At 38.2% G+C, this 17,688-nt stretch overlaps 1 protein-coding gene across 4 annotated transcripts in view; it reads right to left on the bottom strand.

The window, feature by feature from the left end:
* Window positions 1-17,688, bottom strand: part of ncam1b (neural cell adhesion molecule 1b) — a 94,327-nt gene that overhangs the window by 28,320 nt on the left and 48,319 nt on the right. For 2 of the 4 annotated variants that reach the window (XM_026924370.3, XM_053239954.1), the window contains exons 7-11: window positions 17,070-17,239; window positions 16,842-16,984; window positions 16,663-16,686; window positions 10,987-11,016; window positions 6,996-7,146 (exon numbers count right to left, since the gene is read on the bottom strand). In XM_026924370.3, the coding sequence (XP_026780171.1) occupies window positions 6,996-7,146; window positions 10,987-11,016; window positions 16,663-16,686; window positions 16,842-16,984; window positions 17,070-17,239 (518 nt within the window). The remainder of the gene's footprint in view (window positions 1-6,995; window positions 7,147-10,986; window positions 11,017-16,662; window positions 16,687-16,841; window positions 16,985-17,069; window positions 17,240-17,688) is intronic. The other 2 variants (XM_026924372.3, XM_026924374.3) reach the window with 2 other exon arrangements.

The raw sequence follows: 17,688 nt of genomic DNA, 5'->3' as shown, positions 1-17,688 counted from the left end.
CAGAGCGACTTACAATTATCTCATTTATACAACTGAGCAGTTGAGGGTTAAGGGCCTTGCTCAAGGGCCCAGCAGAGGCAGCTTGGCAGTGCTGGGATTTGAACTCTCAACCTTCCTATACAGAAGTCCAACATCTTAACCACTGAGCTACCACTTCCCCGATATTAAGAACATAAGTGATTATTAAACATCATTTGTACTAGCCTCTGTAAATATGAAGAAAAAAAAATAGTCCCTGACACATTCTCTTTATTTTAGATTTGCACTACATGCAACTACCTGCCAGGAAGACATGTGAAGGGATTCTGGGTAATGAAAGTAATAAATCCCATTCCATATCCCACCCACAATATGATTCCACAATAAATGTGTGGCGGCCTGGAAAAATGCTATTACACTACACTACACATTTTCCTGAATTGAAATAGGCTTCTCTTTTGCATGTATCTCAACCACAAGTAAAGTTCTAGTCTGGTTATCTTCAGGAGTAAAAAGGAAAAACAGAAAATTACATTTAAAAATTATATTCCAGCTCAGACATTTTGACAGCTGGTATCTGATCACAGACTGAACTGATTAAGCTTCTTTCTGTTTTGCTACAGCACATAGCTATCCAACAACTTGATCAAAGCCTGACATTTACTGTGTGAGTAAATCACACCTATCTAGCAAGGTTTAAGACATTTTTAAGCAGACTGAATGTTTTTGCTATTGTGATTGTTAAACTTGTTCCTTATCCGATATGATCCTTGCAGAATGCAAAATTAAAAAGTAAATAAACATTTCCACATCATTTTCATCAAATATATTTATGTCTTCTTTAAAGTTGAGGTGTCAAAGAATGTTATAGGCAGAAAAGCCTGATTTTGGCCAAAACCCAAAGCTACCTTTTTTTGGCTGTTTGCCACAATTCACTCACAGCGACATCCAGCAGGTTTTCCCAGACCACTACAAATATAAGTTGTTGATGTTGCTAAGCTAAGACATGGAAGTCATTTTGAAATAAAGCATACAGCTTTATTGCTATGAAATCAAAAGAGAAGGTCAGTGAAATCTCCAGTAAGTAAACAGCAGATGACTATCAGGGCAGACTAAAGTGAATGGTAGGCGGGAGAGCAGGGAGATCATGTAGCTGAACACATCTGGTCATTCTTATACATAAAAGCATATCACACTTGGATAGCTCTTAAAGACTCTCTCCTCCTCCACCTCCACCTCCTCATCCTCTTGAGGAGCATGCAGAGGCTGATGAAAATATCACCAACACAGATCAAGCTACATGTTATTTGCAAATATGACATGCTGCTGTTTCTCCCTCTGTCCCATAACACTGTCACTGTTTCTCAGCATTCAGAAGTCCTGCAATTATATCGGTTGCACTACATTAATGCACAATGGGATGTCAACAAATATATGCAAACAAATGCGCTGGCAATTATTTGTTCAGTATGTGCACCGATTAGTGTAAAAGACGAAAATAACAATATGCACAGTGAGAGAATCAATTTGTGTTTGTACGTATGTTGCAACACTCTTTAAGGGGTATCAGTGGTGCTGCTTGTATTGTTCAGTCTGAAATTTCAATTGTTAAATTATTGTTTTGAATTAAAAACAGTTTACACACCGTGACAAACAAGCTGAGGCCTATTGCTTATTGCATTATAATTCAGACAAGATTATATCTCATTTTAAATGTGAATAAGGTTTACAATAATCACTCATGCATGAAATCTCTTTAAACAGATTCTACAAGAGCAGCTGATTTTTATCTTGCCAAGACTGCCATATTTTGATTTGCTGTTTGATCAGATTTTCTGTTTATCCAAAGCCTTCAACTGGGAGTGTGACTCAAAATCCCATGTTGAAGCAGAAGAAATTTGTCAGTATGTAAGATATTGTTAGCTTTTATTGTTACCACATCCATATACAGTGTACAGTGGGACAAAATATGAGTGTAAGATACGCAAACTATGTGTAAACATATCCGACTCTGAAGAACAGGAGCACAGAATTGATTATTTGTTATTGACAGGAGAAATCGTCTTCAAACACTTACTGCAAAACGTTTTTCGACTAACGATCCTAAAACACTCAGCACAGCTTGATCTGACCAGCTGCCTACTTGATCTGGCCAGCTGTTATTTCCCAGCTTCCTTATCTATTAACTGAACTGATTAATAAATGTTTGAGGTTTCTAATGACCTTACTGTTGTGTTATTTTCTTTATTGTCTACAATGTTGCATTAGTAGTGGTAATTCATAAATCTTTTCCGTCTACTAGCACGCACCAAGCTAGACTTTTTGGAAGGAAGAGTATTATTCTGTTAATTAACACTATCATGAAGTCCTTCTCAAGCTGTGAATTAAACTAATGTGAAATCTGTCAGGCTAAAATTCTGGAACCACTTTATATAGTATATGAGGTTTCACTCTCAACAAAAGTTAACATGAGTTTGGCTGTTAGCTGTGTTGTTTGGCTAGAATGTTCGTTTTTGCTCGGCACGTTTTAAACGTAAGGTGATAGCACGCTTCCCCAATAGTAAAAGTAGAGCTGACAGCTGACTGAAGCTGTAAAGGTGCCACATGCAATATGCTCCTATGTTAAGGGATTTTCACATGGGAGTCCTTTGTCTATTCATTTTCGGGCAGGCACAGAAACACGATCGGATCTGGCTCAACAGGAAGAAACTACTGCAAGCATACTTGAAATGTGATTATTTTTTTTACATGAAGCAGAGAGATACAGTACTGTGCAAACATCTTAGGCACCCTATTTTTATTTTTTTGTGACTTCTACATTATCGAGTAAGTGCAAAAAACATTTTAGATTTCCAAACATTAGTTTTCCAGCACAAAATGAAATGTTACAGATAAGTGTTTGTATGTCAATAAAGAAGGCAGCATATTACGTAAGAGACCACTTTTCAGACAGAAAACATAATGAAGGCTGCTGGGTTTTACACAAAAATAAGAAGCAAGTGCGACAGAAGAGCTGTGGCCGGTTCTGCAAGATGTTCAGTAAAACTTACAGCTAATCTCCTTATAAAACTGCACAAATTGTACCTGAAACTACTATTTTTTTTTAAAGCAAAGGGTCGTCAGCAAATATTGACTTTGTTTCATTTATTATTGTAAAAGTAGAAACATTTAATTTCATTATTTTTGATGGCATCTTTGCTCTACAGCATTTCTTTGCATGTGCCTAAGACTTTTGCCCAGTACTGTATCTGCAGAGCAGAGAGCCATTAATTCAGTGTGGTAGGCTCTACATGTCAAAATCTGTTCTCTCACATCTGCTCCTAAGCCACATCTGGTCCTCTACTCATATTTGCTCACAAACTTAAGAAAAACACTCACACTATGGAACCCTGTTAGGGATCATGGAGCAACATACCAACAATACAGGCACTCATATTGTGCGATGATGAGTGATTTGCTGTACACAAAGTACACTTTAAGTAAAATGATGTATAGCACAAGCCAATAAACACAGCACAGTTTGTGTAAAGGTACTACACAGCATCTTGGTCGAAATTAGCCACTGACAAAAATAAACTACTCACACAGCAAATTAAAAACTGTTGAAATCCTGGTGTTAAAATCTTGAAAGTGAAGGTGTTAAATGCATAGTGTTACTTTTAATGTGGTATACACCATGTGGTGTACACTTACTGCCAGTGCATATGTCATATCTCATGCGTTAAAGTTATCGACACTAAACAGCGTTAGTCTCACAAGTAGGAACTTCATTTGTTAATCAGTTAAGGCACTTAAGACAGCTATGTCAAGAAGAGAAGATTAGGAACCCTAAGTTTTTAAATTTGTCTCTATTGTTAGAAATATATTCAGAGTAATAAACTTCATAATTAAATGATTATATGGTCTTTAAATAAATGACTCACTAACAAAGTTTTAAGTGGTTCAGTAAACATTAACTAGCTAGCTAGCAATTCAAAACTCACGTTTTGTAACAGAAAATTTACCGTAGCTAGCTAACACAATATCTTTAAATATTTTTTGGTTGTAAGTTGTGTTCAATTATTGGCTAGCTAACTATGTAGCTAAATTTGCAAGTCATCCAGCTAGTTAGCTCTATTCTTTATGAATGGGTATATGTTGTGAAGAGGTTAGCATAAGGTAGCTAGCATAAGAGTTAGCTACATAAGGACTGACAGCTTTTGTCCAAAAACGAAACATGTTTGGTACTTTTTGAACGGCCTTATGTTAGTTTAAAAAATATGTTTGAAAATTTGTTTTGGTGCTAAAAATAAACCAGTGTAATTTGGATTACTAAAAATCATGGAGTGTTTAAAATGACACTTTATAAAATATACACTTTACCCATGACAGCAGTCAAAGTCATAGACATATACATAGTATATATGTATTATGTATATACATGCATAATACATAGTCGCCTCATTGGCTGCTTTGGCCCGTTGCTGCGATATGTCAACGCGTCCACCATACTGGATCAGGCAAGACTGTCCTATAAACATATACAAGTAAACAGGGAAGCTGCAGTTTTTCTGGATAAAACGCACAATAACATTTACATTTCTCAGCCGATTGGTTTATGATCTACGTGGAGTACAAAAAGATCTGTCTCCAGTTACTTAGAATCTCGATAGTTAGACTTAGAAAATTATTCACTGTCATAAGGAATTGTGAAAACTCACACTTGTCAAGCATAGATTCGACTTCTTTTTCTTGGTTAATAATTGTGGAGACGTACCTAATGTAATATAATTTAATGTACTTGAAATGTGCATAAAGTTTTTTCATTGTGGAAATGGCTTTTTCTGTCTTCAAGCCCATGATTTTAGCTTTTACTGTGCTCCAGGTCAGAACACAGCTTGTTCACTTTGAAATAATGAAAAAAATTTAAATAGTGCGTCTTTAAGTACTAATAATTGACCGTCATTGAGAAAATATAACAAAATCTGCAAATACAAATCAAATAGTGAGACACTGGCAGTCAGTCTGCTTTCTATATTTTTATAGCAATAAACGGATACAGATGTACCCCAAAACAGACAAATAAAAAGATAATTATAAGATAATCGAATTAATTATATAATTTATATAATTATAATATAATCTGGTAAAATATTTACAGTTACAGTGGTTAAACATTTATGTGATAATAATAATAATAATAATAATAATAATAATAATAATAATAATAATAGCTTGATAATAGCAAACAGTATATGTAGCATAAACAGTAGTACAGTCTAGTCAATAATAGTCAAGCATCTTTTCTTCAGCCCAGTTAGGGCAAGTTGCCCAGTCCAATAAGGCAGTGACGCTGACGTACGATTCAGCGGCCAATGCGGCATCTATGTATTTATATGTTTATGGTCAAAGTCACTGAGATCACATTTCCCCCTAATCAGACCTTGATTTTACGTATTGCATTGCTGCCAGTTGATTGGCTAATGACTGCATGAATGAGCAGGTGTACAGGTGTTCTGATTAAAGTGGTCGATGAGTGAATATTAAAGATTACGAATGATAGATTATAGCACTGTGAATTGTATCCACTTTTTAGTTAATACTGTCTTAGTGGTTTTGACCCTCTAAGTGTTAAGAGATATTTTTAGACAATATTTGGCAGCCACATATAAAACAAAAGTGACAGTAATGTGCTCAGGAAGAGACAAACAGTAAAACTTACAGTGAAATTCACAGAATGTGGTAAATCAGAAAATGCCCAGACATTTGACTTTTACCATTCCAATTAAATTTTAGTGAGCTTTAGTTTTGGAACATGTAAAAATGCTTTAAAAATACTTATATCATGATGACTCCAAGAGCGTTTATATTCATATTTTCATTTGTAAGTGTCACTGAATAGTTTCATATAAAGAAATTTATATGAGAGACTTATTTATTGTTAGAAATAGTTATCTGAGGAATTATTGAATTATTAAATCCTAATCCTAATGTGGCTGCTGTTAAATATTGGAAAATGGAATTGTAATATGTAATTTCACTGTGAGAAAATTTGCACCTAGACTCAATTTGAGTATTAGCCGAAATAGTGGCATTGGTGTTAGTGGCCCACTTGTGTTGAGTTCTTCTAGCTCTGTAGTTTCCTTTCTCTTCATGATGAATGCATTTAAATAGTCTCATTACAGTATTTTTTTGTGGAGCAATACTGAAGTAATATTAAAAAGTTAATTGCCTGCCTTAACATATTAGAGACTTAAAATCTCAGGAATAAAATAAAATCTGTCAGACAATGAAACAAAGAAAAAGTGAGACACCCCCCCCCCCTTTTTTTTTTTACCCTATCCATTACCTACACAGAGAAAAACAGGAGCAGCTCAGCATAAGCCAGACCACAGTTCTTAAAGTGGGGTCTGTGAACCATAGCCAGGGGTTCTGTGATATTATAATTTAGTTGCAGCTGTGGAAATCACAACCCACACTTATTAAAGTCTTATAGTTATTAGTTTATTTGACTAGGCAGTTGAACTGAATTGGTTTTAATCCAAGCCTCAATAATTCAAAAACAAAAACAAGTTAGCCAATAAATAATGTCAACTTGAACCTAATGTGTTTTGTTGGTGGAAAGTTCAGGATTAGAAAGCTCTATGACTCCAATAAATAGATAAAATATTATTATACACATTTAAATAATGCTTGTGACATAAATCTGTATTGAGGGAGTATTTTACAGTTAAAGGACTACAAATACTTTGAGAACCCTATAACAATACAAACTGCATAAGATTGAAGCACATCATACTTTCAGTATTTATGTAAGAAGAGCTGAGTAGTAAAATGTTATTGTGCAATAAAATGCAGGTGTGAATGCAGGTATACTGGCAGTGGTGGTGGTGGTGGTGCATGAGGAGGATTTTGGCCTCATCACATAAAACAGAGAACAAACTGCTGTTACAGAGACCCTCAAAACTGCAATGTAGGACATCACTGAAGTAACAGGGCAGTGTAGAAATAAAAATATTAAGGTAATGAGATCTTACAGCGCACTTCTAAGAACGTGGACTGGGAGCTCTGGCCAACGGCGTTGCTGGCCGTGCAGAGATACTGTCCAGCGTCGGTGTACTGGACGTACTTTAGCGTCAGAGAGGAGACACGAGCGTCACTGCGAGCCACCACACTCCCATCTTCACTCTACAGAGACACAGAGACAAGCACAGGGTCAAATTCACTCTACATACTTTCAAACTAACACAATATTATTCCCTGTACTCTCACTGGCCACTTTAATTGGTAAACCTGTACATCTGCTTATTCATGCCATTGTACAATCAACCAATAAGCAAAATGTGTTTTTACAATCTTCAACTGTCCAGTTTTGTGCCCAGTTTAACCTCAGATTCCTGTTCCTGGCTGGCAGGATTGGAGTCTGATGTGGGCTTCTGCTGTTGTAGCCCATTCACCTCTAGGTTAAACGCGTTGTCAGTTCTGATGCCTTTCTGCTCACCGCGGTTGTAAAGAGTGCTTATTTAAGTTAGACTTCCTATCAGCTCAAACAGGTCTAGCAATTCTCCTTTGACTTTGCTCACCAATCAGGTATGTCCACCCTCAGAACAGATGTTTTTTGTTTTTCGCACCATTCTGTGTAAACTCTAGATACTGTTGTGATGAAAACCCAAGACATCAACAATTTTGTTCTAAAACTCAAACCAGCCCATCTGACATCAACATGCGACAGTCAAAATCGCCCTTTCTGATGTGTGATGTGAACATCAACTGAAGCTCTTGACCTATATCTGCATGATTTTATGCACTGTGCTGATGACCCATGATTGGCTGATTGGATAATTGCATGACTGAGCAGAGGTACAGGTGTTCCTATTAATGTGGCCCGGTGAGTGTACATAGTAGCTTGTCAGTAGCTGAACATCAAACTTCTGTGTAGGTGCTATGACAGAAACCTGAGCTGCTTAGTTATTGCCTGAAAAGCCCTAAGTGTCAAGGTGAAGGCACCCTGAAAAGGCATAAGCAGTGACAGGGTGCAAGAGGCAGATATAAATAAAAGTGGGTAGGTATGTGGGGGGGTGCAAGCAGGAAGCAGAACCCATCAATAATGCAGAGTGTAACTTAGGGAACCGTTCTAGAGTCGTGCGAATTCAGCAGACCCAATCCACTTAGGGCTCACTGTGGTGCGTCACGACAGGCGTACGCACACAACCCAACATCCCACACTTGTGATTTCTTTTAGCATGGAGATTTTTTTATGAATCTCAATGAGATGTAGTCAGCATTTAAATTCCTGACTCTAACACACTTGGAAAGTAAACCAGCCTCCAAAAACTGTGCAGGCGTTATGACTAGGGGTTTTACAGTTTGAAATCTTAATAACCTAGCATGAAAAATCACAGTTTCACAGTATTAATGAATCATTTGAAAACACACAAGCTGATGCTGAAAATTAAAGGGGGAAACATTGTTATGAATCCTTCGTACAAAGGTTTGTTTGCACATCCCAAAAAAAAAAAACCCAGTTCCCCTAATAATTCTTTCTTTTTTGTTTCTGAGACCTTTTTCCATAAAATCTCTTATATTATCAGTATTTATTACCACATTATAAGCTGAAAGAGAGTGGCTGTGAGGAAAGCCTGAACCAAAATAAAAATAGTCTGCTTAGCCAAAAGAGATGGTTGTTTCTTTTAGTTGTGGTCAGCACTGTCATGCTCTTCTGTGCATTTGATAGCTGTTGTGTATGATAAAGCTATAAACGTGCTAGGAGTGGCAGCAGAAGCAGCACTGTACCACGTTTACAGCAGTAGCAGATTACACTGCAAAAGCGTCTTCAGTGCAGTCTACATCCCCTGCAGCTAGAAACAAAGGCTCATGTAGTATGATGTAGGAGGGATCCAGAGAGTGAGGGCTGCACAATCTTTGAAAAGTCACAAAACCATTGTAGTCGATTGGGTAAAAAAATGAACAGGTAGTTGGTAATATACACAAATGCATTTTAATCTGTATTTAATCTGTACTTTATTAATGGTGAGGTAAATCATACACCATGACTAACTGTAAAACCGTGACACTGTAACAAGCATGCTTAATATAAAGGGGTGTCCAAAGTCCGTCCCCAATGCCAAACGCGGTCCATGGAGTGATGTTAACTGGCCTGCGCCTTCTCTCTTAGAATGCATGATGGGTGGCCCGCCGGCCAACATGCTGCAATTTTTCCTTCTGCCTGACAGTGGCAGCAGACTGTGTTAACACAGATAAATTGCAAGAGCCTTTTTTTCTCTGACTACACCTGCAAATTAATTTATTGAATCATATTTAGTCATGGCTACATACAGAAAGTGCAAAGTTAACAGTGAGAAGTGACGATTTCAAAAGAGAGATACTTTTTCAGTGATACTTTGCCATTGCAAATGCACGTGTCTCATGTCAAGAGACTGTTGCGGTAATTAAGGAATTTAATATCATGAGAAATTATGAAACAAATCATGGGCAATTCAAAAAAATATTCAGAGGATGAGAGGGCAGAGAACCTAGAGAAGCTACCCAGGCAGAAGCAACTTTTTAATCTTTTTATCAGATTACTAGAGCTAATAAGTGGCGATGCTTCCAACCACTAAACATGAAAAACCTTTTGTAAATTCTTGAAAGAGTCCTTAACTAAAGTGGTCAATGTCATTTGTCTTGGAAAAAAGTGCAGCTGCAGTTATTCCACTAAAATTAAATTCACTACATTGGAGCTCTAAAATGATATTTTGGTGACTGGCCCTCAGGTATACTGATGTGGTCTAATCTGGTCCTGTTTGAAAAAAGTTTGGACAGTCCTGTAGTATGATGATTACAAGGAAGGCTGAAAACCGACTCGGCTCTAAATGGTAGAGCATAAAACGGGAGAGAGAGGAGATTTGGTGCATGTTATTCACAGGACTGAAAAGGAAGTGCACTAGGTGAATATGTCTTCTACAAGATGACACAAATTCTCAGTCTCTCATACCGTCGTTCAGCCAAACACAAACACATAAACATAAATCTCAAGCTGTACAGCGTTGAAAGTACTAAAATCACTGCCATTCCTCAAGTAGCATATCGATATTTCACAATATATATGCGTCTAAGCTAGCTTTCTCTCTCTATTACTGTACTGCAGCTGTATGCTGCAACAATCCACGGTGACAGCTCTATTTGTGAAGGATTCCAGTCGAAGAGGTGTGTCTGGGACTTTCATTATGCCACTGCTGTCTCCAGAGTCAGTCACACTTACATAATGCACAGTCCCTTTTTAGCCAGAGATCAGCAGCTTCCCCATCTGCTATGCGCAACATAATTCAATCTATCCCCTAATGGGAAAGCTGAGCACTGCCCAGTCTGCTTCCTGTTGTTTCCAGGAGTGGCCGGGCCGTGACCCCTGACCCTCAAGTCACTGGTCTAGCTCGGTGACCACACAAGGCAGCAAGGCAGGCCAGTCGCTGTATTCAGTGCGCCGTATCTCCCATTCTTCTCAGACATAAAGCTCTAGTTATTCATTTGCAATGTGAGAACAGTGGCATATTAATGTTTCATGGCCATAGTTTTCAGCCGAGAAGCCTTGTTAATAATGCAGGCCAGCCATTAGCCATTGCACATGCTGTTGGTTGTTCCACAATTGCACTGCTTTGCTGGAAGAAATGTTCTAGAAAATAAAAAGTATTTTGCAAGAGGAACCACAAAAAACATTAAATATTCAGATAAAAGGGCACCCGTCAAATTCCTGAAGAAATAAGTCAAGTAAAAGGGCATATTTGAACCAAACTGAAAGATTTCTTTACATGTTAAGTTAATTAGAGAAATGTTGCTTTATCACATTCACATAAAAAACATAACCAAACATTATTACAATTAGTTTGTTTCTTACAAACCAAACCCAGTATAAAACCAAGTAAAACTCAATCTGTTCCACATATCTACAGTGCAAAGACAGGAAATGGAAATGGGTCATACAGAATCCGTGCCTAGTTTATGTTTTTGGAGTTGAGGGTATAGAAGCTATACCTTGTGTTGTTCGGGTCGAGTCCAAGATGCCTGCAGAGAACAGAGAGACAGAATGACAACAAAAAGAGGCAGTCTTTTAAAATGGATCCTCAGTCATCGTTACAGCATGCAAGCCAGGAAAAAAAAAATGACCACTGGCATAGAATATTTCACTAAATTAGTCCCGCAAGATATACTCATGATAAAAAAAAAAGAAAAACCCAAGTGCCAAAAAAAAGAAAGGAAAATCTTAAGCAAGGCCAATTATATAATTTTGTGTTTTTCTGTTCTACCTTGCCTTATTAACATTTGCAGCAAAGCATAAACAATTAACAGTCTGTAGAAAAGGTTAAGTGTTCTTGAGGTTGAACATTTCAATTAAAAAGAAAACTGGCAAAATTTTCCCGTTTTTCTCATTTTGTCAAGGTATTTTTTTCACTTCAGATACAAATACAAAGAAACAAAGGCATGCTAATGTTATAATATAGGTTAAAACAATGGAATGGGATGAACAGCCAAGGTTACAAGCAAGTGTGATGAAAATCAATACTCAAGCAAAGCTGCATTCCAATTACGGCCATTGCAAATGGGATATGTTTCATGTATGAAGATGCAGATCTACACAATCTAAATCACGTTCGCATAAATGGTGGCACGGTCACTAAAAAAACAAGCTTGTTATGATAATGGCGATCTGAGGCTGGTACTCGTGTGGCTTTCATGTCGCAAACTACATCCCGAGAGAGCCGAGAGCCACATACAGTATGTAGAGCTGTGTATCAGGTAAGCCATTCACAGCCGCTAACTGACCCTCTTCTAACCTGGGTGCTACATATGACAAGTTTTTAAGGAACAGAGAAAAAAAGATCTCCAGTATAAGTCTGAAAATAATGCAAACAGGATAAATACTGAGGCTAAAGCCTACAGATAACAACAACAACAACAACAAAAAAAGTCCTTAACCTTGTAAACCCATATAGATGACATGGACACAAAAGGTAAAACAGTAGCATGGGTACGTTTATGCTACACACATTTTTAAGTAACACATCCAGGCATCTTATAGAACAATAATCAATGACAGGATGGTGTAATGCATCACCACTCCAAAGCTGATTATTTTCTTATCCAGAAGTGTTAATTAAAAATTAAATTTTTATTAAACAAAAAATGACAAATTGTTGTTTGTGCCATTACTTACATTATAACAGGATATTTCACATTTACTTTATAACATAAAACTCACCAGCACCATTTTTTCTCTCTTTTTTAAGTTAATAAGACCAATCTGACCAATCAGATTTGAGAATTCAACAGAGCTGCGTTATAATTCTTATAATTATTTTAATCAATGTATAATTATTTTATAATTATAATTATTCATTGATTCCCCCACTAGTTCTAATTTAAATGCTTCCATTAGCTAGCAAAAATGTTATCCTTTTGCGTTTTCCTATTCTTCCATGGCTTAATCTACTAATTTAAATTCATTTGTTGTTTCAGCTACGTATGGTAGCAAATTCAGTGAGTTAACAATAAAGACTTTGTTATGCAGAATTGCTAGCTAGCCACCTTGGAACAGACATACATGTTGAATGTGATTTATCTAGTTTAGTTAGTAATTCCGTCTTTAATAGTGTGTCATAGATTTAGGAATTAGGTAAAGTTTTCCACTTTCCAGAAGTATACTAAAGGCACAGTTTAAGTTTCTCATACTAGCACGTCTATACTGACTTGAAAGTATACTTGAAGAGAAGTGGGTGCCAAATAAAATGCTGGTAGTTTACTTTTTAGGTGTACAAATAATAATATTTCATGTTTCATGTTAAATTAGCTTTAAGTAAAGTGTACTTTAAGTAACCGCTTTATCCTGGGCAGGATCTCAGTGGTTCCAGTGCCGATCCCGGTAACAGTGGGTGCAAGACAGGAGAATTCATCCTGGATGGGACGCCAGTCCATCGGAGACAGGCAATCACATGCATCATGCAGAGCACACACACAATCACACACTCAGTCATATCTAGCGCCAATTTAGCATAGCCAGTCAGCCGACATGCATGTTTTTTTTTTTTTTTTTAAGAGAGTGAGAGGAAACTGGAGAAGCCCGAGGAAACCCACGTGAATAAAGGGAGATCATGCATAGAAACTCCACACAGATAGTAACCCAAGCTCAGGATCGAAGCGGGGATCCTTGTACTGTGATGCTACCCACGAACAGGGGATCCTTGTACTGCGATGGCAACGCTACCCACCATTCCACCGTGCCCCTAGCTAACCCCCCCCCAAAAAAACTGCTTTTAAGCTAATATGTAGTACAGTCATTACCATATATGTGGCTAGTAAAGTAAACTCCAACTGTAACCACTTCAAATTCAAAAATAAGTTTACTTGCAAGTATAATTGTTACCCCAATTTTGGTCGGTTTTACAATGTACAATATACGGCCCGATTTTGCTGTCACAGGCACAAACACAATCTCAGTGTGCCCGCTGCTGCGACACTTGTCTAAAATCTACCAATAGGAGGACAGCATAGGATTACACAAAACTCACGGGACAGCTATAAACAGGGTAGTGGCGAAGACAAAACAAACAAAACCTACTGGATTTAAAAGAAGAGCAGTTTGTTTAGTTGGAACAGCAAACAGAATGTCTCATCGTAGTTATACCATGACAGGACAAAAAGGGACACAACATGGAAAGATACAGAGGATGAATTACAGCTTCCAGGTGTGTAGCTAGCTAATTATCACACAAATGCTCTGTTCATAGACTTTATTTTCTATTATGACAATGTGAAACTATTTTTATGCTTTCCAGCTGAAGAGCTACAAACCTGTGCTGTCGCCGCGCACTCAGTACAGCAGAACACAGTAGCTATCTTTATCATTTAATCTGCCATGAAGAACTCGTTATCATACAGTCTGTTCCAGAATTCTTAGTGGGATCATCTGATAGTGTGTGACAAGTTAGAACTGCATAGTGTAAAACCGACTTTACACATGGTAGTACATGGTACATTCATTATACTAGAATATTTACTTAGGATACTTAAAAAAGGTATTATACTAAGTCTGCTACATTTCTGTATGTTCATTATGAATCATGGCACAGTGGTGCTGTGAGTAGTGTTGCCTGTCTGTGTGGAGTTTCACATGTTCTCCCATGTCTGAGTGGGTTTCCTCCGGGATCTCTGGTTTCCTTCTACCTTCCAAAAATATACCAGTAGGTGGATTGGCTATGCTAAATTGCCCCTAGACATGACTGTGTGTGTGAAAGTGTGTGGAATCCCATCCAGGATGTATTTCTGCCTTTCCAGGATAGACAGCATATTCAAACCAACCCTTACCAGGATAAAGCAGTTAAAGCTGATGAATGAATAAACATTCCTTTCAGTCCCTGCATGAGACCTTTGTCATGTAAAATGACAACAGCTCATTACAGTACAGCATGTTAGAGGATCCATGTGTGCACATATAACCCTAATGCACTTCTTATGAGGGTATTTGTTAAATTGGACTGAGATATGGATGGGAGTTTTCCATAAATTCAGTCATGTACAGAAAAACTGAATTAATGAGAGGAACAGACAGCACCGTCTGGGCATCACAAAGACGTCTGTAAACAAGCATGAAATATGAAATCAGTACAAGAGCACAGTGAGGAAGAAAACCTACATGAGATTTAACAAGGTGCGAAAGAAAATCAAGAATGTTCAGGAAGCTTGCATGCAGATGTGGATACCATCATCAATCATCTTGTATGAGGGGAGAGACGCATTCATGCATTCCCAGTGATGTGGGGGTTGCTTCTGAGGGGCAAGAAATATTGCACACTGCAGAGTGGATGTCAGAAGCAGAGGAGGAACTGGATCAATAACTGTATTTCATCAGAGAGACCAGTGGAAGAGGATCCCTTCTTCCTTCTGGACTGTTCTGACTGTTACAACATTGGTGTAAGTGGACAGACCGACTGATCCACAACAGCGGACAAGAATAATCTGAACATTCACTGCATCTGCTGAAACCATGGGCTGCTCTATGAGCCACTTACCCAAGAAGATATCTGATGGCAACAAAAAAAAAAAGCCCACAGGAACTACAGCACCTTGGAGCTACTGAAATATCATTTCTGTGTGTCTTGCTCTTTTCAAAGGCATAATTTAAACATGTCTCTCTCTTTTCAGAGCTATCTCCATCTCTGGTTAAATTTAATATTTAATGCCATGTGTCTGACTTCGGGCGCTAATCTGTTTTACAGGTGAGTCATGGAAAAGTTGACTCAGAGGGGCAGAGCAGAGATAGGAGGAAAAAAAACACCCAGGAGAAAGTGGCTCACGTATTAGTACTTGTTCACATACAGAAACCCAGTTTCCTCTGGCTCTTGATGCATATACTCAAGGCTTTATTGCTCCAGAATTCTTCAAGCCTACTGCCTTTACAGCCCTCTCATTTGTCAGGCACCCTTGTTAACTGGGCTAGGGCTGGAGAAATACGACAGAGTTATAAACCATCTCATTTATTGCACCAAATAGCACAAATACAGCTGATGAGATACGAGCTGGAGGTCTCCTGGAGGGAGAGAAGAATATCCGTTTTAAAAAGATGGAAGAAAAAAAAAAACAGGAGATGTCTGACAGGTCATTTTTGTGCAAAAGTGTACCCAGACGTGGTTTTTTTTTTTTTTTTTTAAAGCTGAGTGAACAGGCAATCACATGCATCATGCAGAGCTTTCAGACAGTTTTAAAAGACCATCATAAAAATCCATTTCATATGCACGTCATATTACTTATGAGAAACTCTGGAAGGAAGCTGTGTTAGTGTGCACAGGGTTCGACATGAGCTGAGACACTGAAATCACGCTGAGAGAATAATGCTTCATTTTCCACCAAACCGGCTGATGATGAGTGCTTCAGCGAGCAGCACCACTTCCACCAACTGTGTAGGTGTAGTGCGTAGTTTGGATGGCGAGCTTAAAAGACCACAGAGGAGTGACACATTCAGCAAAATAATTAGCAGTGAGATGGCCACTTGCCTTTTGCAGTTAACTTTTTTATTCCATGCTCATTGCAAAACCAGATACTTTTGTGGCAGGAAAAAAAAAAAAATCCAACCAGCAAATAGCAATGCCTAAATAAATAAATAAATAAACCACTGCTAATTATTTTTCTTTTCACTATGAGCACAATGTGCCCTGTGTGTCCACACAGCCTGATAAAAATGGTGCAAATTCAGCCACTTGTCTAAATGACATCCTACAAACACATGACTGCATGATGGGAATGATGATGGGGACAGATCTGGGGGAAAAAAAAGCACTAGGTAAGTCATATCGACCCTGTATTAATGGTGCCACAAAAAGACTTCAAGTGCCATGCAATTGGTTCGCTTCAGATTTAAAACTGAGTCCGGGTTTAGCAACAGTTTCAGTCACCACTGTTCTATTGTGGAGGCTGCTGCAATGACAAAACCTTTACATACATATCTTTTTAATTTTCATCCCATAATCCCTGATAAGATTTTGGCTTTAGGACAGTGGAAGAAAATGAATTTCAGCAGCAGGCAGTAACTTTAGCAGACGCCTTGACTGATAGCTATCGGTGTTCTGGCCCAAATCTGGGATTAATGAAACAGCTAGGATGATTTCGGTCGGCTTTCTAGAGATTCGAGTTACTGTACCTGCTGCTCTGATCTCATACCTGATAAATCCTCTTTAGATGCTCCTGTAGACAGAAACAAATCTTATGTGTAAAACAGCCAAAGGCAGCTCCAACCTCAGTTATACTACATGCATTTTAAGTAGAGATGAAAGACAACTACGCTGGCTCTTGGTCTTACTGAGAATTCATCAAAGACCAGCAGAAGAAAGGGCGAATACCTGTTCTCCTTCGGCAAAGACGTGTGTACCGAAGCTCCACGTGATGCTGGGTGTTGGGTCTCCTGTGGCTTCGCACGTCAACCTGATCTGCTCCTCCATCTCTGTAGTGGTCTGGTTTTCCAAGTATGTGATTTTGGGTTTCACTAACAACACACAATTTTAAGGTTAGAGAAATTTCAACTGAAGGTAAAGTCCCTGACGTCAACTTTGAGAAGTGCAAATAGTTACCAAAAACTCTGAGGCTGACTTCTTCTTCACTCGTCCCAGCTTTGTTCCTAGCAATGCAGGTGTAATCTCCTTCATCCAGCTTCTTCACATCCATTATTGTGATCTCTGAGCCATCTTCATTGAAGCTGTACTTATCCCCACTCTCCAGAAGAACCTCACTCCTGAGAGAACTATTGAATATAATATCTCAATACGCAGCCAAAAGCATAACATGCTGAATAGACTTAAAGAATCCTCAGAGAATTTTCAGCATTTGCTTTAATAAAAAAAATACATTTGTTTCCTAGTCTTGAAGTCACTTGAAATAAAAGCAATCCTCTTTTTTTATTTTTTTTTTGTGGTAAAAAGGAAGAAATGAGGGCTTTGGGGACCAGGCAGCACGTTCTTGGCCCACCCATCACCCAATCATCAAATAAGCACTAAACACAACACAACCCCCATCAGAAAACTGTGGACCAGATTTTTACACTTCCCTTGCAACCTCCCCAGGGAGCTCCATTCAGGAGACGAAAGCTGCCAAGAGAATAAGCATGCTTCAAAACTACTAATGATGTGCTCCTGCTTGCCCTCTACCATGTTGTGCACAAATGTTCTTTACTTTTATTCAGAGGATTTCTCT

This window comes from Pangasianodon hypophthalmus, chromosome 14 (assembly GCF_027358585.1).
Source record: "Pangasianodon hypophthalmus isolate fPanHyp1 chromosome 14, fPanHyp1.pri, whole genome shotgun sequence".
Classification (NCBI taxonomy): domain Eukaryota; kingdom Metazoa; phylum Chordata; class Actinopteri; order Siluriformes; family Pangasiidae; genus Pangasianodon; species Pangasianodon hypophthalmus.
Note: the sequence above shows the minus strand (reverse complement) of the source record. Positions and strands in the feature narration are given on the sequence as shown.